The 27,520-nt window shown below is 47.9% G+C and overlaps 1 protein-coding gene and 1 long non-coding RNA gene across 2 annotated transcripts; one reads left to right on the top strand and one right to left on the bottom strand.

Moving 5' to 3' along the window:
• Positions 1–894: 894 nt before the first annotated feature.
• On the top strand, positions 895–26,480 carry Lck (LCK proto-oncogene, Src family tyrosine kinase). Its single transcript, XM_059256143.1, has 13 exons — positions 895–991; positions 15,599–15,708; positions 15,984–16,065; positions 16,241–16,331; positions 16,514–16,612; positions 16,846–16,949; positions 17,171–17,320; positions 17,584–17,736; positions 17,871–18,050; positions 19,985–20,061; positions 20,139–20,292; positions 20,374–20,505; positions 25,836–26,480. Exons 2-13 carry the CDS (start codon positions 15,604–15,606, stop codon positions 26,036–26,038), a joined length of 1,530 nt encoding a protein of 509 aa, XP_059112126.1. The 5' UTR covers positions 895–991; positions 15,599–15,603; the 3' UTR covers positions 26,039–26,480.
• On the bottom strand, positions 14,580–16,935 carry LOC131905185 (uncharacterized). The gene is made up of 3 exons (XR_009377865.1): positions 16,423–16,935; positions 16,146–16,290; positions 14,580–15,638 (listed from the first exon to the last, which is right to left on the bottom strand). It is a non-coding gene; the product is annotated as an uncharacterized LOC131905185 (long non-coding RNA).
• Positions 26,481–27,520: the final 1,040 nt, after the last annotated feature.

Raw genomic sequence — 27,520 nt, 5'->3', positions numbered from 1 at the left:
GTGTGTTCCTCCTGTAGGAGGCCTGCCCTGTGACTCTAACACAATTGTTGTCCTGTGCCCCGAGATGACATGGACACTGCTCTGAAAGCAACTGTGGTTGCTGTTTTTACTGTGATACATGCAACCCTGTCACCAACCATTTCACAGAGTCATTGTCTAGGCTTCAACCCTGAACAGAGATGCCTTTGGCTGTCAGACTAAATTAAAGGCCACCTAGTTCTTGCACAGCGTGACTGTAGCACAATTTCCCTTCCCTGTGAGCTGAACGTGTAGCTCGGAGGGGCAGAGGCTCCCTTTGGATCTCTTACCTAGGTGTATGGTGGAGGACAGGAAGGTAGGGCTCCATCCAACATCCTTTCTTGCCAGGTATAATGACCCACTCCTTTGCAGTGGGGAGGCAGAGGCAGGTAATCTCTGTGAATTCAAGGACACACTGGTCTGGTCTACATAGCAAGTTCCAAGCCAGTTAGAGTTACACAATAAGACCCTCCATTTAGAAACAAAACAAAACAAAACAAAAACCACTCCTTGGTTTTTTATTAGCAGTAGTACTGTTGTTGTTGTTGAGACAGGGACTCATGTGGTTCAGGCTGGCCTGACACTGTGTGTGTAGCCACTACTGCCCCCACCTCCAGAGTGCTGGGCTTATGGACCCTTGGCATCACACACGGACCTCCCCTCAACGCCCCCCCCCCCTAAGTGCTACCCTCAGTATGAGTAGGGGCTGGCCTAGAGATGTCTGGGACCCCAAGAGGCCGAAGGGTCTAGGGCTATGGCGGCAGGAAGCTTGGGGTGCTAGAGGCTTGTGGTTGGGTTGCTGGGGCTGGGTTGGCTGCGGAGCCCTCAGAAGGAGGCAGGAAGTCAGGGTGGAACGTGGGCGCGAGGGGACAGGTGGTGAATACGAAGGCAGGGGAGCTGAGACTGGGTCCAGGCAGCCGAGCCAGGCCACAAACATCATGTGAATGGGCCAGAAGGCTCCCAGGCTGGGCAGGTAAGGGGCATTGGGGACACCCATCAAGGGGCTATGGTGGGAGCCAGACAGCTGAGGATCCCATCTGTGTGGAGGGTCAGGCCCCCTGGCTGTACTGCAGCCTTTCCAAAATGCCTTTGCTGGAGGCTGGCTAGATTGGTGGATCTCCCCTCTGTTGTTCTGTTAGCCATCACTCCCCACCTCCATCATGCTCCACTAGGAGCATACTCCTTGGAGATCTAGCGCACGATGTCAAGTATTGAAGAGGCCACCAGCAGTCACCCGTCCAGTTCCTCATCCTCCTAGGATGAGGTTTCTGAGGTCCAAAGGTGGTCATGCATCTATTTAACCTGTACTTCCTCAAGCTGGACAGTGGTAGAGCAGGACCTTGTGAGGAGCCTTGGGCTGGGCTCCTCCTCCTGCTGTGGTGGACAGGGTGATGAGATGGACCTCTTGAGTGCAGGCCCAAGGAAGCCTCTGATCCCCGGGGCAGGCCTGAGTGGCAAAACCTCATGGAATCTAGACGGACATCTGAGAATTGACTGAGTCTTAGTAACCGGCATCCTGAAAGACAGAGTCGTCTCCAGGGAAATGGATGGATATGTGAGGGAGGTTCATCCAGGATGGATGTGTCTTCACTGGGGAAGTTGGTAGTGAATGAGAATGATGGGAGAAGGGAAGAGGAAAGACTATTTTTATCCCAGACAGGGTACAGCTGGGCTCAGGGCAAGGACTTCTGAACTTCCGTCTGGAAAGTCACCGTTCCTGTCCTGCCAAGCGTCAGGACAGGATGTGCTCACCTTTGCCCTTGTCCCCTCCTGCCTCAACCCAACTGTATTTGTGTGTGCATGTTGGCCTTCATGATTCTTGCTTCAGACTCTAAAGGGTAGAGGCCCAGAAACTCGTCACCAGACACCACCCATCCCCTCGCAGCCTAACTTTAGGGGACAGTCTTCACTTCGGCTGACTTTCCAGGTTTCCCGGATCTCTCTGGAGATGTTCCTGTAACACATTTTCCATCTTGTCAGCGTATGCCAGCCTCCTACAGGGGCGGGAAACGCACAGGCTCTTCCTGGATCTCAGGAACAGGCAATAACAGCAATCCCTCTGAATGGTCCTGTGCTGACTGACAGGAACCCCACGGAGTCCCTAGTCTTTGGAACTCAGGATAGCAGCTCTTCTCAAAAGAGACCAGAGGACAAGGGCAGTGAAAGGACTGAGACTTCAGATGGGGGCTGAGAGAACGTCCTTCAAGGAGATCTAGAAGCTTCCTGAACAGGGCAGCCCTGGGAAGGGCGGAGGCTCATTTTGGAGATTGCTTAGGACATAAAGCTGAGGTCCCTATCTTGCCTTGGTGTTGCTCTCTGGGACCATGGATGGAGAGACCTCAGAGTAAAGTCAAAGCCTAAAGAGCCCAGGGTGTGGTGTAGTGTTTGTTTGTTTGTTTGTTTGTTTATTTATTTATTTATAGTGGAGCTGAGGACGGAACCCAGGGCCTTGTGCTTGCTAGGCAAGCGCTCTACCACTGAGCTAAATCCCCAAACCCTGGTGTAGTGCTTAAAAACCACACTTTTTAGGGAGAGAGAGAGAGAGAGAGAGACCCAGGAACAATTTTGGGTCCGCCATTTGCTTGAGTGAGTGGTTTATCCACTCCAAATTTCTGTTTATTCAGAAAGACCCACTAACAAAGCTAGAGTGCCTGGCAAATCAAAGGGACAACGACGACAATGTGTCCTGGGCAATACTGACACACAGTAGGCGCTTAAGAGAAGCTAGGTGACTCTTCCTCTCCCTGCAGAGTGCTCACACCCAGAATTACACCTACTCAGGGCTTTGGCAAGACAGTGAACCCGCCCAATCTCTCATGCTTGTGGTATGGCTTTGCAAATGAGCTTGTTTCCTGTATATAGTCCAGTGTGAAAACTCAAGAGGCTAGATTCTGATCTGAGGAAAGGGGTCTGTCTGTCATAGGAGAGGGTTTCTCAGCCAAACTCTATTTTGCATTAATATCCTAGCATTCTGAATGCTGAGGCAGGAGCACAGAGAGTTTAAGCCCAGCATGGGTTACATACATAGCTACACCTTGTCTTTAAAAAAAAAAAATGCATACACACTCACCATCCCTTCCCTGTTCAAAGCTTCTCATATATCATAGGAAAATACATGTGTACAGGTTCGATCAGAGGTAGGATCCTACAAACTCCTACACACACCCACAGGCTGATGGTTTCGAAGCCAAGTTCAGTTCAGAGGATGGTGTTGGGGTGGGAGAAAGATAGGCCCAAGATAGCATCTAGTAAAGTAGGAGCCTTTCTCCTCTCCCCAACCTTCAACCATGCAGGATCTCATGCATGCTAAGTGCATGAAATCACACCCAAAGCCTAGAAATGTAATTTAAAAAAAAAATTACTTATTTTTATTTTATGTGCATTGGTGTTTTGCCTGAATGTATATCTATGTGAATGTGTCGGATGCCCTGGAACTGGAGTTACAGACAGTTGTGAGCTGCTATGTGGGTTCTGGGAATTGAACCCAGGTCCTCTGTCAGAAACCATCTCTCCAGCCCCTAGAAATGTAATCTTTAACAGCCAACCTCAGTGTGGGTCTGGAATATTTCATGCTGCATTATTGGTGCTTGCCCTGAAAAAAAACAAAATAACAAAAAAAAAAAAAAAGAAAAGAAATAGTTCCATGATGCACCTGGAAAGAAAATGTTTTAGAGCCAACCTACATAGCCTCAGTGACAAACTGTCCCACGTGGTTGACGCTGGCTTGCTAAATCTCTGCAGGTCTCCCCCAGAGAAGAAGCCTGATTCATTTTGTCTGATCCAGTATTTCCTAAAGTTCTTGGACATAAAACTATTTTTTCCCCTCTGCCATCTACTCCGGGCTGGGATGAAAGGGCAGGGGAACTATACAGTTGGTACATTCGCAAACGACTGCCACTCACAGAGGAGGGGGGCACACACCTGTTACCCTAGCGCTTGAGATGGAGTCAGGATGAGAAGTATGAGAACAGCTTGGGCATCATAACCAGCTGTTGTCTGAAGGGGGAAAAAAAGGAGGTTTATGTTTTTAATGGCGTTTTTGCGTTGGTGGTGATGTTGTTGTTTTTAATTTTGCTGTTATAAAATTAGCACATGGCTGGCTTTATTTTGTTTTTAAATCCAAAACAGCACAGAGGCATCTAAAGGTACCAGACTGTCAGGCTCCTCTATCCCACTTCTGGGCCGTGTCCCTGGGAGCCATCTGGTGTACATCCTGACAGACTGTCCCTGTGACACCACGGAGAGGTGGAGAGCTTGAAGCCTGGGGCAGACCAAGGTTCAGCTTGGAGTTCCCTACACCTTCGTTTGTTAGGAGGCTTCAGGCAAATTGCTTTACCCAGTTTTTGCCTTGGTTTTGCTTCTGTAAAATGGGGCTGATAGTGACATTTATCCCATAGGGCTACTGTCAGAGTTACATGAAATCATTCAAATCATGCAAATTATATGAAATAATGATTGCCACCTCACCTGAGCCTCTAGATACATTTAAATGCAGGTAAACTTGCTGACTACAGTCTGTGTCTGGCATGATGTATCTTGGGGTCTCTCTGTGTCCATACATGGAGCTCTGATGTTAGCTTGGTGACTGAGTAATGGCGGTTTTTCACGTTACTTCCTGGAAAGTGTTGCTGTGAGAATATGTTGCTGGGAGCTGGGGATGATACTGATCAGATGCAGACAGCAGGCCTTAGAGCCTTGGGTGAGAATAAAACGACCCACCGAGGGACACCCTTGCTGTCACAGAGGGCAGGCTATGTGATGGGAACATTCTCGGTCTGCTCATCTCTGTTCGTCGGTACTAGACCAGAAGATTGGACAGGTCCACTTAATTGTCTATAGATTGGCTAGTTTAGAAAGTTGTACTACTCGCACATGTCCTTCCACAGGCGTGATCACATCTGTCCCTTTATCTTTCTGCCTCCGCCAGGCCTGGCTACCCCCCCCCCCCCCATAAAGCTCTAAAAACTAAAAAAAAAAAAAAGAAAGAAAGTTGTACTATGAAGGGGGTTGGGGAGATAGTTCAGTCATTAAGGTGCTTGCAGAAGAGCAGGCATGGGAACCAAAGTTTGATCGCCAGCACCAACATACAAAAACCAGGTGTAGTAGAACATGCCTGTAATCCCAGTGCCAAGGAGGAAGTGGCAGGATCCCTGAGGCTCTCTAGCCAGCCAGTCTATCCAGGTGGACAAACTCCATGCTCAGGGAGAGATTCTGTCTCAAAAAAGGTGGGAGAAACTGAGTGGTGGTGGCACACGTCTTTAATCCCAGTACTCGGGGCAGAGGCAGTTGAATCTTTGTGAGTTCGAAGCCAGCCTGGTCTACAGAGTGAGTTCCAGGACAGCCAGGGCTACATAGAGAAACCCTGTCTGGAAAAACAGCAACAAAAAAAAAAGTTGGAGGAAAGGAATTGAGGAAGACACCTAACGTCAACTCTCCACACTCAAGTACACACGCTCACACACATACACACACACACACACACACACACACACACACACACACACACACAGAGACAGAGAGACAGAGACAGAGACAGAGAGAGAATTGCAAAATTTCAGCTAGGGCTGAGGGTATAGTTCAGTGGGAGGTTCTGGGTTCAATCTCTAGTACCACAAAAAGGAAGAGAAAAAGGAAGAAAGGAAAGAAGGAAGGAGGAGGGATGGAGGGAGGCAGAAGACAGGGAAGAAGAAAGGAGGAAGAAAGGAAGGAAGATTGGTTGTTGCCTATGGAGAGAAACCTAAGCTCCAAGTTCTCCCTCACAGGGCAGTATCTCCCACACTGTGGCCTTTAAGATGCTGACTATGTGAGTAATTTTGGAGGCTGATGGATGAGCGGGTACAAATGCTAATTTATATCCTCTAATGTGCACTGACATGGAACAGCTATGTACAGCCAGTGACACCGATTTTCCATTTGTGGTAGTAAAGCGTCTATTTCAGGTAAACGTATAAAGAAGGAAAAGTGCACATACCCCAAATCACGAGGACGAATGAATGACAGGCCGCTTCAGTCTGGAAGCTGAAGAAGGAGGCACACATGCCAGCCTCCAATGAAAACTGTCCTCATCTATTTAGTGACTTAACGTGACCGGCCTGGTAGCACAGGCCTGTTATCCCAGTTGTTGGAGAGACAGAGGCAGGGGAATCAGAAGTTTAAGACCTGCCTGGCTACAGAGCAAGTGCAAGGCCAGCTTGGGCAACTTAGGGAGTCAGTCTTCCCCATGCACCCGCCCCGCCTCGCCCCAACAAAAGGAGTCATTGTGTACAAAGAGTTACGTGAAGCGGTTTACACGTCAGGGTCTTCCATGTGTCATAGGTAATGCTCATAACTGTCCAAGATGCGGGTCTCAGTTTGATTCCTATTTTGCCGATTCAGGAATTAGGAGAGGGTCTGAGAGTTCAGAAATCTCAGCTGGGTGTGATGGCTCAAACCTATAATCTTAGGACTTGGGAGGCTGCAACAGGAGGGTTGTTGCTAGTTTGGGGTCAGTTTGGCCTACGTAGAAGGATCTTGTCTCAAAACAATCAAGTGTGTGTCAGGGGTGGGGGGTGGGGGGTGGGGGGAATGGCTCAGTGGGTAAAGGCTCTTGCTGAAAACTGACAACCTGAACTGGATCCCAGGACCCACGTGGTGGAGGATGCTGTTGTTGTCCTCTGACCTTATGGTGCACTAACCCCGTAAGATGTCTGCCCACACACATATACCCACAGTCAGCAAACACACAGGAATTTTTTTTAAAAGTCAAGTGTGTGGAGAGGATGGTTTAGTGATCTTCCTGAAGACCTGTTGTCACTGAGTGACTGAGAGATCCTGGAATCAAAACTGAGTCACTATGACAGGGACATGGTGAGCTGAGCCTCAATAACAGACTGTCCGAAAGGTTCCTTCATCTTGAAACTCCCATAATATAAAGTGGACCCTGAGTTAACCAGGGCGGAGTCCACTACTAAAACGCCGAATACAATAACCACAGTGTAGCCCTTACTGATGACAATGATTACCAAGTAGATTTAATTTTGTGTTTAAACCAGTTCCAGTTTGAGAGAATAAATCCATCTTGTAGCTGAGGGTAGGTCAGTGGAAGACTATGTACTTAGGATGTATGAGGCCTTGGACACAGGACAGTCATCACCGTTTCTGGGCAGTCGAAGGCAAGAGGCTCACCTGGGCAACTGAGTGAGGCCTGTTTCCAAGAAACAAGAAATCTAAACGTACTGGGAAAACCAGGAGCATTGGTACACACCTTTAACCCTAGTACTCTGGAGGCAGTGACAGATGGGTTTCTGTGAATTTGAGGGTAGCTTGGTTTACTTAGTAATCTCCAAGTCAGGACGTTATTTATTATGCCTGTCAAGCCTAATTTTTTAGTATCATGATAAGGTTTGTCAGGGATATACCCTTCATGGAATGTGTGCCCTTTGACAATATTCAAATCTTGGCTGCTAAAGAAAAAGGCAAGAAAATGTTTTAAGTGATGTCTGGCAGATTTTGCCTCACTGTGGCCCAGCACACATCAGCAGCCTGCCACAGAATGGCCTGCCTATATTCTTTTTTTCTTTTTTCTTTTTTTCTTTTTGAGACAGGGTTTCTTTGTGTAGTCCTTGCTGTCCTGGATCTCCCTCTGTAGACCAGGTTGGCCTTGGATTCAGAGATCCACCTGTCTCTGCCTCCTGAGTGCTGGGATTAAAGGTGTGTGCCACGACCCCTTGGCTAGCCTGTATTATATGTAAAGCAGTGGTTCATAAATCAATAGGTCTGTTGTTGGAGACAGAAAAATGCTGTCTTTGTTTTATTTTATAAGGAGATAAAAGATGCATACTAGGTTCAGCTTCCTGAGCTGGTGGCTATGAAGCTGGTATCTATGACCAAGTCTACAAGAAGCAGAACACATTTTGGTCTGTGTGACTCCTAAAGAAAATTCTGGGATTAGCAAAATCTAGTCCAGGGACCCTCAAGATGGTCCAGCAGGTCAAGGTGCTCGCTGCTAAGCCTGACAACTGAGTTCTATCTGTGGACCCACACAGTGAAAGCAGAGAGCTGACATCCTTAATTCCAGCACTCAGAGAGGCAGAGGCATGTGGATCTCAGAGTTCAAGGCCAGCCTGGTCTACAGAGTGAGATCCAGGACAGCCAGAGCTGTTACACCAAGAAATCTTGCCTCGAAAAACCAAACCAAACCAAACCAAACAAACACTAGAGAAATAGAGAGAGAGGGTGGACTTACTTCAGACCTCTGGACACCCTGGTTTGTTATGTTGTATCTGCTGGCCGGGGGCATTGTACTGAAGGAGAGCAAACAAGTTGGAAAGGAAGATCCAGCCCTGACTCCACCCTCTAAGTTAGAAACATGAGGTTGGGGCTAGCCCTTTTATAATGTGCACGCCATGCCTTGTGGACCACACACTGCTTTGAATTTGACCAAGAGCATCTCACATCCTAGTCGGAGATGGTGGAATCCATACCACTCTCGCCACTGAGCAAGGAGTGTCGAATCTGCCCTTCGTGATTCTAAGAGCCCCGAGGACTCCATCTTTCTTTCTTCTTTTTCCATTTCAGACAATGAGTAGTTCATACTGTTTTGATGTTGGTCTCCTTATTTATTTTTTTAAACTCCTTAAAATACTATGTGTATGAGTGCCTGAATGTGTCTGTGTTTTAGAGCTCACAAAGACCCTCCTGCTTCTACCCCTAAGTGCTGGGATTAATAAAGATATGTGTTACCACACTCGGCAATGGTCATGCTTTGGATGAGGGATCTCTCTTCCAGCCCTGGCTCCTTGTCTAGCTTCCTTTGTGATTTCTCGTGACCCCATGATTACACTGTTTGGTTCAAATAAATGCATATGGGGGGTAAATAGTAGAAGAAAATACTTTGATAAAGGATGGAGGGTTGTGATTGTAATCTTTTTATATATATATAGTCTCTCTATGTGGTCCTGGCTGTTCTGTAACTTGCTCTATAGATAAGGCTGGCCCCCTCAAACTTATAGAGATCTGTCTGCCTTTGTTTCTTGAGTGCTGGGATTAAAGACGTGGGCCACCATACCCAGCTCTGATTTGTTTTGCTTTTGCCAAAAAGCAAAAAGCAAAAAACAAAACAAAACAAAACAAAAAAAACCCCAGCAGTGCGCTATTGAGATCACTCAGCCTCTCTGAACTCACAGATCCTCCATTCTTATTGTTTATTTATTGGCTGGTGTGTATATATTTCTTAAAATTGTGAGTGTGCGCGCACGCGAGCACCTGAGTGCAGGTGTCCATCAAAGGTGGCAGAAGAGGACATCAAAAACCTTAGAGACAGAGTTACAGGGGATTGTGAGCCACCCACTATGGAATTTAGGAACTGAACTTGGGTCCTCTGCCAAATCAGTGTGAGCTCCTAAGGCTGAGCCATCTCTCCAGCCCTGAGTATATGTGTTTGCAGATTGTGTACACATGTGTATGCAGATGCTTCTGCATACATGTGGCCCTGGAGGCCGGAGGTTAGGTGTCATTTGTTTCTTTTATCCTATTGAAACAGGATTTCACTTTGTAGCCCTGACTGTCCTGGAACTCACTCTGTAGACCAGGCTGGCCTCAAACTCAGAGATCTGCCTGCCTCTGCCTCCTAAGTGCTGGAACTAAAGGCTGTGTCATCATGTCTAGCTGTAGAAATCAAAATTGTAAAAGGAGTTTTTATTTTGGTGTGTGTGTGTGTGCGCGTGTGTGCTTGTGTGCTTGTGTGCGTGCGTGCGTGCGTGCGTGTGTGTGTGTGTGTGTGTGTGTGTGTGTGTTTGTGAGCATGCACTTGTGACAGGGTGTGCACCAGGGTGACTTTATATGCACCCTAAGCCTGCAGAGGCCAGGAGAGGGCATCAGATTCCTTGGGACAGGAATTTTGGGTAGTTGTGAGCGGCCGTAGGGGTGCTGAGAACTGAACTGCGGTCCTCTGCAAATGCAGTAAGTACTCTAACTGCAGAGCCTTCTCTCCAGAGCCCCGACCCATAGCTTCAAATTTAATCAGAAATGGAAATGTGAAAACACTGAAGAAACAATATAGTTTGTCAAACTGATAATTTCTCCCAGACTTCTTCCTGGTGGCACTGGGAGTCAAACCCAAAGCCTCCTGTACGCTAAACAGGTGTTCTACCTCTGAACTGTACTCCATAGCCTTCTTTTTTCTTCTTCTTTTTTTTTTCTTTTTCTTTTTGAGACAGGGTCTCTTTATGTAATACTGGCTGTCCTAAAACCCATGCTGTAGACCAGGCTGGCCTGGAACTCACAAAGATCTGCCTGTCTCTGCCTCCCGAGTGCTGGGATTGTACCACCACACCTGGCTGTCAATCCTTACCTCTTATGATTCTTTTTTCATTTGTTTTTAGGTTCCTAAGACAAAGTCTGTTGTAGCCCAGGCTAGTCTCAAACTCTCCATGTAGGAGGGGGTGGCCTGAAGTGCTGAACCTCCTGCTTCCATCTCCCCAGTACTGGAATTATAGGGTATACCTCCATGCCTGGCTCTATGCTGGCTTTCATTTTAATTTTAAGATAGAGTCCTTCTAAGTTGCCCAGGCCGGCCTCAAACTTCAAGAGCCCAGCTCTTACTCCCCAAAGAGTCTTGGCTACTGTACATGGGCTCTCAGTGTTGTTTTTTTTTTTTAATTTTTATTTTATGTGCATTAGTGTTTTGCCATGGGTTTTGAGTCCCCTGGAACTGGAGTTACAGACAGTTGTGAGCTGCCATATGGGTGCTGGGAATTGAACCTGGGTCCTCCTAACCACTGAGCCATCTCTCCAGGCCTTCTCAGTCCTTTTATTGTCTTAAATTTTCTTCTGTTTTGAGACTTTTCTTTTTCTTTTTTTTCTTTTCTTTTTTTTTTTTTTTTTGTGGTTTTTTGAGACAGGGTTTCTCTGTGTAGCTTTGTGCCTTTTCCTGGATCTCTCTCTGTAGACCAAGCTGGCCTCGAACTCACAAAGATCCACCTGCCTCTGCCTCCTGAGTGCTCGGACTAAAGGCATGCGCCACCACCGCCCCGCGAGACTTTTTTTAAAAATGTGTACTCGAATTTTGTCTGCATGTATATCTGTGCACTGTGTGCCAAAAGAGGCCAGAATGGGTGGATCTCCTGGAGCTGGAGTTACAGCTGGGTGTGAACCATTATGTAGGTGCTAGGAACCAAATCCCCCAGGGAGCAGCCAGTGCTTTAACCATTGAGCCAACTCTCCACCTCTATAAAAATTATTTATTTTACTTTGAACTATGTGTATGTGTGGGAGGGGTAGGATGTGCACATGCGTGCGGATGCCTGTAGGAGCCAGAGAGTGTGGATGCCTGTGGGAGCCAGAGAGTGTGGATGCCTGTGGGAGCCAGAGAGTGTGGAAACTAGAGAGTATGGATGCCTGTGGGAGCCAGAGAGTGTGGAAACTAGAGAGTGTGGATGCCTGTGGGAGCCAGAGAGTGTGGATGCCTGTGGGAGCCAGAGAGTGTGGATGCCTGTGGGAGCCAGAGAGTGTGGAAACCAGAGAGTGTGGATGCCTGTGGGAGTCAGAGAGTGTGGATGCCTGTGGGAGCAGCAGCACAGGGACTTTCTGAAGCTACAGTTACAGGCAACTGTGAGCTGCCCACTTCCAGAGTTGGGGACTAAACTCTGGTTCCGTGCAAAAAAAAAAAAAAAAAACTCAGTGTTTTCGGGACAGGGTTTCTCTGTGTTATTTTGGTGCCTGTCTGAGATCTCACTCTGTAGACCAGGCTGGCCTCGAACTCAGAGACATCTGCCTGCCTCTGCCTTCCGAGCGCTGGGATTAAAGGCGTGTGCCACCACCACCGCCCGGTGTGCCATCTCTCTTACCCCAGATAGGTTTTGTAAGTTAGCTTAGGCTAGCCTCATGTATTGATCTTCCCACCTGGAACCCAAGTTACAACCTTGGGCCATCAGGCCTGGCAGCACGCTTCTATTTTCACTGTATTTATTTGGGATTTTTTTGAGACAGGGTTTTTCTGTGTAGTCTTAGCTGTCCTGGAACTCGCTCTGTAGACCAGGCTGGTCTCAAACTCACAAGAGATCTGCCTGCCTCTGCCTCCCGAGTGCTGAGATTAAAGGCGTGCGCCACTACTGCCTGGCTTTGTATCACTCTTCTTAACCCTAGACTTTCCTCTTGTCCCCCCCCCCCCCCCCCACTTTGAGACACAATGTCTATCTCACTATGTACCCTTGACTGGATTGGAACTCACTATGTAGATCAGGTTAACTTCGACCTAGCAGAAATCTGCATTTGCCCCAGCGCTTCGAGCTGGGATTAAAGACAGGCACCATCACACCCAGTCTCTCCTGCCTTCTCCCAAGGCCTCCAAAAAGGTCAAGCCTGAGAGGCACCGTACTGCTCCAAGTGCACAGTCCTTCTGGTGTGAGCGCTGTGGGTACAGCTTAACCAACCTGTCTGCCCCAGGCCCGTGTGAATCACGAACAGGGTGCTCACTCACTCCCCACTCCTTTTCCGGGAGCTCCTACTGCGTTTCTGACCATGAGATAACTGAGCTGATGAGACATCAGCTTGTAGCCGTCATGAGTCGACTCTGGCAGAGCAAACTTCACCTGCCACATGGCCTCCCAGCAACGGGTTTGAAGGAAGGGCCAATGGGTTTGTATACTTGTTTCTCGAGTCTCTCTGTGTAGTTTCTGAGGTAGGGTCTCTTGTATCCCAAGCTAACCTTGAACTCCCGATCCTTCTGCCTCCACCCCAGTGCTTGAACTACAGACGTGTACCCCGCATCGGGCCTGAGTTTATTCAGTGCTGGTGACTGAACCTTAGGGTTTGATAGGGAAAGCGCTGCCCACTGAACTATATCCACAAGCCTTCTGGAGGCTCTGGATTTAGCTTACTGTTCCATGGATGTTTTATGATTCCTCCATCATGGGCACATGTTGTTTAAAGTCAAATACACAGGAAGATGCACCTTGTGAGTTCCGGTACTTGGGGGAGGCTAACAGTAGCTCAGCTGAAGAAACGTCAGCCTGAAGAGGGTGATTCTCCAGTCCCATTTCCCCAGTCTCCCAGGCAGGGGTGGATAAAGCTGGTAGGCGCCTTTCCAAGTTCTAGTAAACTAAACTAACAGTATGTAGGGTGATGAGTTAGGGATGACAAGCCTCAGTGGCAGATGAGGAAAAGCAAGGATTCCAAGAACAGCTTCAACACAGTCAGGCACACCAGTGGTATCTTACTGTATTTGTTTCAGGCTTTTGTCCTTCGTTTGTTTTGTTTCTGAGACAGGATTTCATGGAACCCAGGCTGGTCTCGAACTCTATGTAGAGAGGAACTACCTTGAACTTCTGATCCTCCTGCCTCTTTACCTTCCGAGTACCAGGATCATAGACCAGCATGCCTGTGTCTAGAGCACAGCTACTATTTGACCACAGGCCTTTCGGAGTTTGGAGTCTTTCTTCTGCATTCTGCTAACCAGGAACCTCCCCTGCTCCCACATCCACTTGGACACAGCATAAATTAGCAAGTCTTGTTTTGCTCGACCGCAGATGTGCAGATGTGTGGCTTCAGGCAGGCCTCTCCGGGGCTTGCTTTCGTCTAAATTCAGATGTCAAAGCTGTGTATGACAGCGTGTGCCCCAAAACTCAAGATGCTCAGCAGAAGGACCAGCTGAAGCCAAGAGTTCCAGGCCAGCCTGGGTGTGCTGGGAGACCCTGTCCGAAAAATAAACACATACATAAATAAAACCAGGGGTTAGAGCTGATGGCTTTGAAGACCTCGGCAGGTGAGAGAATCTGTGCTTAGCCCCACATCCCTGATGCTAGGTGCGGCAGGCTGTTGGGCAGGGGACACACAGCTTCTGTTCCTGATGCACTGCTGTCCATCAAGCGGGTAGTGGGGAGCTGGAGAGATGGCGGCTCAGCTGTTGATAGTGTTTGCCGCTCTGTCACTGGGCTGGAGCTCTGAGCTCAAGTCGAGCAGCTCAACAGGCTGTCACTTCAGTTCTAGGGGATCCCAAGGCCTCTATGGGCACCCGCACACGTGTGTGTGCATACACACATGGAGGGACACACAAATATTAATGAAAATAAAGCCTTTTCTAAAGGAGGGGGAGATGAGAGAGGCATTAGTTCTGACACGCAGATCACAAGCATGACACAAAGAAAAAGACCAAGAAAGAGAAAGAGAGAGAGAGTCATAAATACAAAGGTGTGGTCTAAGAAAATAATGGTGGGTGTTTGGAGAAGGCAATGTAGCTCAGAGTACAAGTTATGTGAGTATTTGGGTACATGTGTGTGTGTGTGTGTGTGTGTGTGTGTGTGTGTAGCACAATACAGTAAAAGTCTGAGCCGGGCGATGGGGCACATTCCTTTAATCCAGCACTTGTGTGGCAGAGGCAAGTGGATCTCGGTGAGTTTGAGGCCAGCCTGGTCTACAAAGGAAGTTCTAGGACAGCCAGAGCTGTTACACAGTGAAACCCTGTATTGGCGGGGGGGTTGGGGTGGAGGGTGGGGGGGTGGGGGGGGTTGAAAGACTTAAAAAAACAAAAACAAAAAACCCTGAAAGAGTAGGTCTTCCTTAATATCAATCAAAGTGGTCAAAAGCATGATATTCTACACCTTTATTAATCCCCAGCACTCAGAGGCAGGCAGATCTCTGCAAACTTGAGGCCAGCCTTGTCTACAGTGGTCTACATAGTGAGTTCCAGGCCTCCAGGCCAGCCACAGCTACATAAGTAAGACCTTATCTTTAAAAAGAAAAAAGCCATTTAAATTTCCTCCCCATGGTAAATCATTCTTTGAGGACCAATGCTTTCCAAGCAGTTCTGAGGAACAGCTTCAGGGAAGGAGGTCCACGCGGATTCCAGAGGCTCCGGAGGGAGGCCCACTCTGACTTGATTGAGAACAGTTCTGCTTTACTTGCTGTATCTGTGAGGTCCTGCTTGATTTCATTTGACAAGAAGTTTCCACAGCTCAGACAAACAGGCAAGCAAATGTTGTTACAGGCAACAGGGCCACTGAAGGGTTTCCTTCTGCTGGTGAGAAGCAAAAGCATGTTAGAAGAAACCCTCTGAAGGAGCCTGTGCTGTGAGTGGGGGTGGGGTGCTGGGGGCCGCAGAGGTCAAAGGTTGACTCTAAGGAACAGGAGCCTCTCAGTTTCAGTATCCAGGCAGGGGAGTTGTCATTAGAAGGGACATGAACCCTCCTTGGCGAGGAGAGTGGAATTAAAATTTAGGTTTCCCCCAGGGCTTGGCAAAATGTGTGTGATATCTTCCAGGTAATCCTCCAAAGGGGGGGACCAGCGGGCTGAGGAGGCAGGAAGTGGGTAACTACACTAACAAAGTGCCTGTGGCGGTTTACCCATCCCAGGTGGGAGGGTGGGAACTAGCCTTGGGCCTGGGCCTCCCGCGAACTTAACTTGTTGCTTGAGGGCTCAGAGTGAAAGTCAGGAGCTGAAATTCCACATTTCAGTTCTTCTGTACATGGCCATGGGAGCCCCAGAGCGGACGATCTAAGGCGTTGATCTAAGGCGTTCTGTAAACTCCAGGGCAGTGCTCTAGGATGTCTGATGTTGGGGGAACCGACTTAGGGGAGCTCCTTCAAGCCTCTCTGCGTTCCTTCAGGGATCATGGGCTGTGGCTGCAGCTCAAACCCTGAAGATGACTGGATGGAGAACATTGATGTGTGTGAAAACTGCCATTATCCCATAGTACCACTGGACAGCAAGACTACGGTAAGATGGGATGGGGGAAGGGATGGTGAAGGCAGGCTTTGGAGAAAAAAATAAATGATCACAACTATAGGCCCTGGAAGTAACAGCACACCCATCTTCCCTGGAGTACAGTAAGGAAGAGGTCTGGAGAGAAGGGACTTTCCTAAGGTCAAGTGCACACGTAATTGGTGAATCCAAAGAGAAGGTCCAGTCAGGCTGGAAAAATGGAGAGCGAGCAGAGAGGAAGGGAACCAGGGTCAGAGAAAATGACCCCAGCCTTATTTCCTACCCCACAGCTGCCCATCCGGAATGGCTCTGAAGTTCGGGACCCACTGGTTACCTATGAGGGCTCCATCCCACCAGCCTCGCCACTACAAGGTGACTCCATCTAGCAGGGTGTGAAGCATAATAAAGCCTGTGTATGCTTGGCTGTTGGTGTCCAAACCCTCTCCACCTACCCTCCACCTTGTCGGCATCCTGCCCTGCGCCTCTAGATCTCCACTGTTCCTGTCAGCCCCGGGCTGGTTCTTCTTGACTCTTCCTGTCTTTACAGACAACCTGGTTATCGCCCTGCACAGCTATGAGCCCTCGCATGATGGAGACCTGGGCTTTGAGAAGGGTGAACAGCTCCGAATCCTGGAGCAGTGAGTATCCCTGTAACCCACCTTGCCGTGTGTGTGTGTGTGTGTGTGTGTGTGTGTGTGTGTGTGTGTGTGTGCGCGCGCGCGCTCGTACCAGGAAGCGGTGGTGGCCTGGCCTAACCGAGGACTCTGAGTGTTTCCAGTGGCTATGTAGGCCATGTTCATGGTCTCTGTGGCACACACAGGAGCGGTGAGTGGTGGAAGGCTCAGTCTCTGACCACCGGCCAAGAAGGCTTCATCCCCTTCAACTTCGTGGCGAAAGCAAACAGCCTGGAGCCTGAACCGTGAGCAGGGGACCGCATGGGGATGGGGGAAGACGTCTAGGGATCTCAGAGCAGGGCGTGGTCATGGGGGTGGAGGATGTTGACAGTGATGGAGGAAGAATTGGCCATTAATGCCACCACTCCGGAGGCAGGGGCAGGCAGATCTTTGAGCTCGAGGCCAGCCAGGGCTACACAGATTTAAAAAAAAAAAAAAGTCAACCAACAGCCAAAGGTCTTGTTTCTGCCCTATGCAGCTGGTTCTTCAAGAGTCTGAGCCGTAAGGACGCGGAGCGGCAGCTTTTGGCGCCCGGGAACACGCACGGATCCTTCCTGATCCGGGAAAGTGAAAGCACCGCGGGTGAGAGTCCGAGCCTGCTGGGCGGGGCTTCGGCGTGTGGGCGGGGCTTCGAGTTGTGGGCTGCGGCCTCGGGTGAGGAGGTGTGGGGGGTGGAGAGCTGTAGGAAGCGGTGCGGTGGCCACCTGATTTACCGAAGGCAATCGCCCCACCCCCCTCTTTTTTCCTCTTCAACTTCTCACCTCCTCCTCTTCTCCTTCCTCCCCTCTCCAATCGTTTTTCAGGATCTTTTTCCCTGTCGGTCAGAGACTTCGACCAGAACCAGGGAGAAGTGGTGAAACATTACAAGATCCGTAACCTAGACAACGGTGGCTTCTACATCTCCCCTCGTATCACTTTTCCCGGACTACACGAACTGGTCCGCCATTACACCAGTGAGCTCTGGCAGAACGCTTTCACCTGTGCCCACCCTAGCGGCCTAACTTCGCCCCCCCCCCCCCCAGTCCTTCCTAGGGACCCTCCAACTACCGTCGGTCGGTAGTACCTGACCCTCGACCCTGCAGGCTAATGTTGGGTGACAGACTCCCCTCCACGCCAGTCCATTTCCCCTGCGTGGAACGTGGAGAGAGGTGGGGGCTGGAGGGAGCACCCACGGTCTCCAGCAGTGAATGCCTTACCCTGTCCTTTGTCTTTGCAGACGCTTCCGATGGGCTGTGCACAAAGTTGAGCAGACCTTGCCAGACCCAGAAGCCCCAGAAGCCATGGTGGGAGGATGAATGGGAAGTTCCCAGGGAGACACTGAAGTTGGTTGAGCGGCTGGGAGCTGGCCAGTTCGGAGAAGTGTGGATGGGTGAGTGTGGCCCTCAGGACCGATTGGAAAGAGAGGAGATGTCTCCAAGATGTGAGACACTGGCCTATTCAGGGCAGCTGACTTAGTTGAGGATCATGATCTCTGCAACTCCTTCACCCGCAACCCACCTCCAGGATACTACAACGGGCACACGAAGGTGGCCGTGAAGAGCCTGAAGCAGGGGAGCATGTCGCCCGATGCCTTCCTGGCTGAAGCTAACCTCATGAAGCAGCTGCAGCACCAGCGGCTGGTCCGGCTTTATGCAGTGGTCACCCAGGAGCCCATCTACATCATCACTGAATACATGGAGAACGGTGGGTGTCCCTGCTACGTCTAGTCACGTGAGGATGCTATTTTTCGTCTCACTGTCTTTTGCACTCAGGGTAGGGACGTGCTTTTTCCTCTGCCCTGCTACCGAGGGTTTCTAAGGAAACTTTCCAGGGCCCCTATGGGACAGACTTTGGAAGGGCATTCATTCTGATCTCCTTTGATCTGCAGTTTCTTTTGCCTTCTTCCAACGCCTACCTGGATCCCAGAATGCTTGATCCAAGAAATAGTATATGGTGCCTGGTACCTGAAGAGGACAGAAGAGGGTGTAGGATACCATGGAACTGAAATACAGATGGTTGTGAGCCACTGTGTGGTTGCTGGGGATTAAACCCAGGTCCTGTGGAAGAGCAGCCAGTGCTCTTAACCGCTGAGCCATCTTTCTAGCCCCAATATATAGTATATTTACTAAGGATCCAAGAGTCTGACTGCCTGGATAGAGTTGGTGCTTTGTAATTGTATCGCTTTGGGCTGATCACATCACTTCTTTCTACTTCAAGTAGTTCTCTTTGATCTGTAAAATAATGTTAGGGCCAGCAAGATGGGTCAGCAGGTAAAGGTGCTTACTGCCAAGACGTGTAAACAGAAGTTCAATCCCTGGAATCCACATAATAGAGGTAAAGAGCTGACTCCTGCAAGTTGTCCTCTGGATCTCCATGCATTGCACATGCATGCGCCGCCCCCTATGAATAAATACATGTAATTCAAGGGTAGTGGCGCACTAAAGGATGGAAGAAAACAGTACCTGTCCTGTGTTGTTTTTATGTGGTTCAGATTGTTTGGAGTGCAAAATCTGTCTATCTTTCAGGAAGGGAAACAAACTGTTCATTGGCTAATGAGTTCTGGAAATGGCAAATAGGTTTTGTCATTGGTAGTTTCTTTTTTCTCTCTCTTTTTTTGAGACATGGTTTCTCTGCCCTGGAGCTCTCTCTGTAGATGGGGCTGGCTTCAAACTCAGTGATCCGCCTGCCTCTGCCTCCCAAGTGCTGGGGTTAAAGGTGTACACTGCCACCAACTGGCAGTAGTTTCTTTTTTATTAGTGTGTGTGAGTGTGTGTGTGTGTGTGTGTGTGTGTGTGTGTGTATACATGTATTCCAGTGCCTGGGGAGGCCAGAAGAGAGCATCACAGACCTTGGAGCTGTAGTTACAGGTGGTCACATAACATGGGTGCTGGGAACTGAACCTGGGTCTTCTGGAAAAGCAAGCACTCCTAAGACCATGAGCTGACTCTCCAGCCCCAGGATTGTCATTCTTGTACAGGGTTTTGTTTTTATTAATTTACTTTTTGGTTTTGGAGACAGTCTTACTATGCAGCATTGGCTGGCCTAGATTACATAGACCAGGCTGACTTTAAACTTGCCGAGGTCCTCCTGCCTCTGTGTCTTGGGTGCTGGATTAAAGATGTGTGCCATCATACCCAGCTGAAACCCCATTTTGATAATGGACCTGAGAAAAGCAGAGTTTGTGACTTGGGGACGTTCCTAAATGGTGAAACAATTTACGATGCCTGGTAGGAAGAGTCTAGAAGAGTGGTCCAGCTGGTCTGGAAAAGAAAAGGAGAAACTTTTAGGAGACAAAAGATGAAGCAAAGAGACTAAGGAGTCTAGATACCTGTGTAAAGGCTCTAAAAATGGTCTGTGATAGAGCGAGAAAGACATGTCTATAGGAGAGGATATAGGTGTGGAGCCTGCAGGGCTCTGGCTGCTGTGGAACGGGGGCTCTACCTTAACTGAGGGCAGGAAGCCTTTGGATGCTCCACCCGGACCCCATCCTCGCTCTCTGGAAAAGGCCTTCCCATAGGCTGAGTGTCCCACCCCCACACTTGGGCACATACTCTTTCTCAGTCCTATAGATGGAGTAGAAGGGTCCAGGAGCTTCCTCCTGGGCAATTTAGGTCACCAGTTCTTGCTTTTGCTCACAGGAAGCCTTGTCGATTTTCTCAAGACTCCCTCGGGCATCAAGTTGAACATCAACAAACTTTTGGACATGGCAGCCCAGGTAAGGAGAATGGCAAAGGGCTGGGCTTGGCTACAGGTCAGTTTGGTAAAGACTGATGACCTATTCCTGGCCTGCAGATTGCAGAGGGCATGGCATTCATTGAAGAGCAGAATTACATCCATCGTGACCTGCGTGCTGCCAACATCCTGGTGTCCGACACACTGAGCTGCAAGATTGCAGACTTTGGCCTGGCTCGCCTCATCGAGGACAATGAATACACAGCCAGGGAGGGTAGGTGCCGGATAAAGAGGGGGTTCAGAGCCTGCAGGGGAAAAAAACACGCACAGGTGACCTAACTTTGCCTCCCTCTAGGGGCCAAATTTCCCATTAAATGGACAGCACCAGAAGCCATTAACTATGGGACCTTCACCATCAAGTCAGATGTGTGGTCTTTCGGGATCCTGCTGACAGAGATTGTCACCCATGGCCGAATCCCTTACCCAGGTGAGTGTTAAGGGAAAGAACTCTAAGGGCTACAGGGAAGGGTAGCAAATCCACGTCTTCCCACTCACATCTTCCTAGGCTCAGACTCCATACCTGGTTGCTTCTCTTCCATCCACTGGGACTTGTAACTCCAGAATCCCTTATTAGATGCTTTGTCTTCCAGCACTGGCTTCCATTTCTGTCTCTGAGACCTCACCTCTCAGAAACTCAGCTCCTCGCTCAGTTCTGGCAAAGGCCACCCAGTGTGACAGCAGTGGGCCTCGCTCAGAGTGTAAAACCTGCCTTGTCTTACCAGTTGGGCCTCGGTTGATTTCTGTTGACTTTTACCAGATCATTCCTTCTTTCTTTTTTTCCTTTCTTTCTTTCTTTCTTTTCTTTCTTTCTTTCTTTCTTTCTTTCTTTCTTTCTTTCTTTCTTTCTTTTCTTGGACAGAGTTACTCACTTAGTCATGGTTGTCCTAGAACTCACTCTGTACACCAGACTGACCTTGAACTCTTAGATACCCACCTGCCTCTTGGTCCCGGTCATGGGATCAAAGACGTGTGTCATTACTGCCCGGCCACCTGTGTCTTAAATATGAGGATCAGAACAGTGCTAGGCCACACTAAGCCACTACTAATCATCACTCCGGTGTACCAGGCTTTCTTTTGGGTCACCAACCAGCTCCCAAATCATGACAGGGAGACTTTTTGTTAGTAAATGCTTAGCCTAGCTTAGATTCGTTTCTGGCTAGCTCTTTTAACTTAAACTAAACTGTTTCTCTTTATCCACCTTTTGCCTCAGGCTTTTTACCTTTCTTTCTTTCTGTGTCTTACTTTCCTGATTCCTCTGTGTCTGTCTGTCTGGCCTGCCTGGCTTCTGGCCCTGGGCATGTCCCTCTCTCCCTTATTCTCTGCTTCTCCCTCCTTCAAGATTTCTCCTCCTACTTAGTTGTTCTCTGCCCACCAGCCCCTCCTATCCCTCCTGCCTCGCTATTGGCCATTCAGCTTTTTATTAGACCAATCAGGTGCCTCAGGCAGGCCAGATGAAACAAAAGCAGCAAATCTTTACGTAATTAAATGAATGCAGCACACACAAATGAAATACACCTTCACATAGTTAAAGTAATAGTCTGTAGCATAACAAATGTAACCCATCTTTACATGGTTAAAATAACATTCCACAGCACTCTGGGTAAGTGATGTCATCCCTCTGAGCCTCCGTTTCCTGATATGTGACACAAGAGACTTTGAGAAGCAGTCTGATTCATTGACGCTGCTCACTAGGCACTGGTCCTTTCCTACTGAAACTTCACAGCTAAAGAGAGAAACCATGTAGACATGCCCTCCACCTGGAAAAGGCCCTTACCCCACATTCAACCAAGACGGGTAGGATTTTATTGAAAATATCATTTTTTATCATTTTTTTTTTTTTTTTTTTTTTTTTTTGGTTTTTTTGAGACAGGGTCTCTCTGTGTAGCTTTGTGCCTTTCCTAGGACTCACTTGGTAGTCCAGGCTGGCCTCGAACTCACAGAGATCCGCCTGGCTCTGCCTCCCTAGTGCTGGGATTAAAGGCGTGCGCCACCACCGCCCGGCGTCACTGGAGTTTTATTTTGTTTTGTTTTTGTTTTTTGAGACAATGTCTCATGTAGCCCAGGCTGGCCATCTAACTCTATGAATCTGAAGATGCCCCTTGAGCTCCGGATTTTTCTGCTTCCCCCTCACTGGGAGGTACTAGGTTTACAGGCGTGCACCTATGTGCCTGGTATTGGAGGGACTGGGGATCAAACCCAGGTCCTGTGTATTCAAGGCAGGTGCACTGTCACTGAGCTACACTTCGAGGCCTAGGGGTGGACATTTCCTAAATCGAATTTGGTAACCTCTGGGAAAAGGCAAAGGCACAGAAAAGCGTAGGGAGTTATGGAGCACAAAGGCCAGGTCGGCAGGAACCTCCACAGGCTCAGGCAGTGTGAGCTGAAATTTGATCCCAGGAACGTAAGGGCAAGCGAGTTAGACCCTGTTAGAGGCAAAGATTTTCCATCTCTGGGCTTGTCCTATCTCATAGCCCAGTACTCATCTCCTGTCCGGATACCGTGTCTCTGTGCCTAGTCTCAGCGCTAGAGACACCTCAGCACTGCCTGGCTGTGGGTTCTCATCCTGTCCTGAGCCCTGACTGCCCGATTGCGGCCACTAAAGAACACCCCCGGGACACATCACAAAAAAGCATCTCCAGACAACTGTGCTTGTTTTATATGCACTGATTCATTCGGTCCTCCTCACAGTTCAGTGAGGAGGAACAGGGATTTTCTATATATTCTGGATGAGGACGCCGAGGTTCAAAGAGATGGCGCAGTCAAGGTCCTGCAGCTGACGTATGTGTTACTGAGGGTGTAACTGTATCAGCGCTCTAAGCATGGGACCGACTTTCAGCAGCACACGCCAGCATGCTCTAACGTCATGAAGACCGGTCCCACTTTGGATTGGTAGTTACATATTCAGAACATCACTTGTGTCGGTCAGCTTTCTGTCACTGAAAACAAAAATCTCCTGAGATGGTCAACTTACAAAGAAGAAAGTTGGAGGTTCAGGGAGATGGTTCAGAGGGTAGAGGCATGTGCTGAGCAAGCCTGACGACCTAAGGTCCATCCCTGGAATCCATGTAAAGGTGCAAGGAGAGAACCCACTCTTCAAAGTTGTGATCTGGGCTGGGTGCTGGTGGCACACGCCTTTGATCCCAGCACTCGGGAGGAAGAGGCAGGTGAATCTCTGAGTTCAAGGCCAGCCTGGTCTACAGAGAAAGTTCTAGGACAGCCAGGACCATACAGTGAAACCCTGTGTAGTTGGGCTTTCTTGTCGGACTTTCTTTGGACCACCAGCCCCCAAACAATGACACAGAGACTTATTAATTATGAAAACTTGGCCTTTAGCTTAGGCTTGTTCCCAACTAGGTCTTATAACTTAAATTAACCTGTTTCTGTTACTCTACGTTCTGTCACCTGACTCTGACCTCTCCTCCATTCTGTATGTCCGACTTCCTCAGTGTCTGGCTGGCAAATCCCATCCCCCAGAGTTCCTCTCTCTCCCTAGAAATCCCACCTATTCTTTCCTGCCTAACTATTGGCCATTCAGCTCTTTATTAAACCAATCAGGTACCTTAGGCAGGTGAGGCAAAACATACACACATCTTCACACAGTGTAAACAAATATCCTGCAACATTTCCCCCTTTTTGTCTAAATAAAAAGGAAAGGTTTTAACTCTAACATAATAAAACTATATACAATAAGAGCACTTATCAAGGCTGGGCAGTGGTGGTACACGCCTTTAATTCCAGCACTTGGGAGGCAGAAGCAGGCAGATCTCTGTGAGTTCGAGGCCAGCCTGGTCTACAGAGTGAGTTCCAGGACAGGATCCAAAGCTACACAGAGAAACCCTGCCTTGAAACAAACAAACAAAAAAGAACATTTGTCAAGTAAAGATTATATTCACAATGTCCAGTCCATTTGTATTTGGCAAATTTGGAGAAATTACTCTATTATCTACCCTGTCTTGATGAATCCAAAGTTTTATACCTAAACCATTTTCTATCATAATTTGTATTCTCAACCTAAAAATATCTTTGTAGACCTTAAAACATTTTCTTAGATAAACAACTTAAGCCTCTATGTTTCTCACCCTTTATAAACTTTACATCTCTTTTGTAAGTGTCTTTTTGAATGTGATAACAAAGAAAACTGTAAAACTATAACTATCTATTCTTCAACCCCATCAGAGACCTGGGAAGGATATAATATTGTCTAAGTAAACAGAAAGTACAGAGCAAGCAACTTCCAAAACTATAGAAATGGCAGAGACATCTGGCTGCCTGGACAGTCACCCCAAGGTTCCTATGCAACATTGGGGCATCCATCTTCAGCCTACAAGCAGCGTAGAATTTCTGACAGACTTTTCTGTGGCACGTCTTCATGCAGCATAAACAAATATTCCATAACAAACCTCTCTCGAAAAACAAAACAAAACAAAAAAGTTGTTCTCTCAGGGATGGGGGGAATGGAGAGATGGCTCAGTAGTGAAGGACACTGGTTGCTCTTCCAGAGGACCTGGATTCAGTCAACAACCACATAGCAGCTCACAACTGCCTGTAACTCCAGTTCCAGGGAATTCAGTACCCTCTTCTGGCTTCCTTGGGCACTGCATACATGTGGTATATATACATGTAAAACACTTACACACATAAAAATACAAAATTTAAGCTGACCATAGTGGTGTATGCCTTTAATCCCAGCCCTTGGGAGGCAGAAGAAGGCAGATCTCTGAGTTCAAAGCCAGCCTGGTCTAAATAGTAAGTTCCAGGACAGCCAAGGCTACACAGACAAGCCCTCTCTCGAAAAACTGAAGAAAAAAATTGTTCTCTGACCTTCACACAGGGACTTTGGCCCATGTGTTGGCCCACACACATAATACACAAAATCAGTAATATTTAAATTAATAAAATATTTTTAAGCTGGGCAGTGGTGTCATTTTATCCCAACACTCAGGATGTAAAGGAAGGTAGATCCCTATGGATTTCAAGGCTGCAGATTGAGTTTCAGGACAGTCAGGGCTACACAGAGAAATTTTATCTGATAAACAAACAAAAAAAATTATTTTTTTAAATAAGGAAGTTTGCTGGGCATGGTGGTACATCCTTTAATCCCAGAATTTGTGAGGCTGACACAGGCATCTTTCTTTGAAGCCAGGCTGATCTATATAATGAGTTTCAGACCAGTTAGGGATACATAGTAAGACAATCTTGAAGAGAAGGGGGAGGATGCAAACGACTCACTTTGGTTTTTACAGTTTCAGAGATTCTATTTCACTGATTTTTTGGGGGGAGCAGATCTGGTGAAGGCACATGGTGTAGTCAACTGCTCACCTCATATGCTATGGATTTCTCTCTTTCCTGTCTATCTTCCTAACAACTATCTATCTTTCTTTCTATCTATCTATCATAGCAGGAAGCAAAGAGAGGAAGAGGAGAATCATGGTATTAGCATGTCCCTCAAGAGAACAACCATAGGGCTGGAGAGATGGCTCAGAGGTTAAGAGCACTGGCTGCTCTTCCAGAAGTCCTGAGTTCAATTCCCAGCAACCATGTGGTGGCTCACAACCATCTATAATGAGATCTGGTGCCCTCTTCTGGCCTGCAGGCATACATGCAGGCTGAACACTGTATACATAATAAAATAAATCTTAAAAAAAAAAAAAAAAAAAAAAGGAAGATAGGAAAGAGAGAAATCCCATTCAGCATCAGCCTTGCTTTTAGGTTTCCAAAGGTTAAAGTCTTGATGTTCTTCCTTCCATCGACCTTCAGGGATGACCAACCCTGAAGTGATTCAGAATCTGGAGCGAGGCTACCGAATGGTAAGACCTGACAACTGTCCAGAAGAGCTGTACCACCTCATGATGCTGTGCTGGAAGGAGCGTCCAGAGGACCGACCCACGTTTGACTACCTTCGAAGTGTCCTAGATGACTTCTTCACAGCCACGGAGGGCCAGTACCAGCCCCAGCCTTGACAGGGCCTTGCTGTCCCAAGACCATCCCTACCCCTTTGCCATGGCTGGGGCAGATGGAGTTCTTGTGCCATATCCATGTGTCCTGTGAACACATGGACTCTGACTCTGCACATGAAAGGCTGTGCATGTGCAACACATATGCAGTTTTGTCTTATACACACATCTGTAGTTGTGTGGGTTCTACACATATGTCTTATACACATGGAACATGTGAGTCTAAATCTTAGACATCATCTAAAGTGTCTCTTTCTGGACCCTTCCATTTCCTGAAACCACAGAGGGGAGAAGGCCTGTGATTGATTGATAACTGTCTACCACTTCTTTTCTGAGGGCATCTAGAAGTTCCTTGTGGACTGCAATCCAATCTACTATCTCTGTGTGTTCTGTCTTGGTGCTTAGCACACACCAGGAGCTCAATAAATGTCTGTTGATTAAGGTTGTACATTTTTCTACTGCACACTTCATTTTTTATGGTAGGTAGTGGGAGGTGGGGGTCAGATGATGGAACCCGGGGTTACTGTTTGGATCATCCACCATAGGTTCTCCTGCTGTGAATTGCCCGCATGACTACAGGATTTTTCACCTGTAATCTGTCTAAGTGTCCCTCCACTGAACATGGGAAGAACATGTGTGAAACCCTGAGATCCTAACTCTACTTAAAAACTTCAACTCTGGATCTCCTCCAGTCTCAGTAGTCAGAACCCACCTATTCCTCTTTGTTGTCCCAGTTGCCACTAAACTCTCAGGTCACAGTTCATTTTTTTCCGGATAAAACTGGTTCATGTGCCACTGTGGTGGTGCATGCCTTTATTTCTGCACTCAGGAAGCAGAGGCAGGAGGATCTCTTGAGTTCGAGGCCAGCCTGGTCTACAGATCGAGTTCCAGGACAGCAGGACTACATAGAGAGAACCTGTCTCAAAAAAGAGAACAAACAAACAAACAAACAAACAACAACAACAACAAAAACCAAACAGATAAACAGAAAAATAGTTTGTGGATTGTAAAGACAGCACACCTCAACTCTTAGACGAGGTCAGCTCTTGTAGATTTATTTGTGTGTGTGTGTGTGTGTGTGTGTGTGTGTGTGTGTGTATGTGTATCACATGCATGTTTGGTACCCTCAGAGGTCAAAAGAGGAGGATGTCAGAAATGGAGTTAGAGCTCCATAAATCAGCCATAGCTTATATGCTATCTAGAACTTTCCCTAAGCTGCTCCTAGCATGTAGCAGCTCCAAGGTAGGGTGGAACAATAGGATTTATTTCCTAAATTATGGCCTCATAACCTATCTAGTACTTCCACTACTGAATAAGCTCACAGACCCATCCCTTCTAGCCAGGCATCCCTCTCCCTGAAAGTCTATAAGCGTAAGGAATTTGTTTTGTTAATTGTTGGTGACTCTCTGATCCTAATTTCCTTGAGCCTGGAGTGTCTTTCATTCCTAAGGAACATTTCATCTAAAAAACTAACAAACAAAAGATGGA

This window comes from Peromyscus eremicus, chromosome 2 (genome assembly GCF_949786415.1).
Source record: "Peromyscus eremicus chromosome 2, PerEre_H2_v1, whole genome shotgun sequence".
Taxonomy (NCBI): Eukaryota; Metazoa; Chordata; class Mammalia; order Rodentia; family Cricetidae; genus Peromyscus; species Peromyscus eremicus.
This window is presented reverse-complemented; position numbering and strand designations above follow the sequence as displayed.

What these genes read in the sequence shown, in the direction of transcription:
- Lck (XM_059256143.1), top strand. Translation starts at nt 15,604, where the DNA reads ATGGGCTGTGGCTGCAGCTCAAACCCTGAAGATGACTGGATGGAGAAC. An exon ending in ACTGGTCCGCCATTACACCA is followed by an intron (nt 17,321 to 17,583) that starts GTGAGCTCTGGC and finishes TTGTCTTTGCAG; the next exon opens with ACGCTTCCGATGGGCTGTGC. An exon ending in TGGCCGAATCCCTTACCCAG is followed by an intron (nt 20,506 to 25,835) that starts GTGAGTGTTAAG and finishes ATCGACCTTCAG; the next exon opens with GGATGACCAACCCTGAAGTG.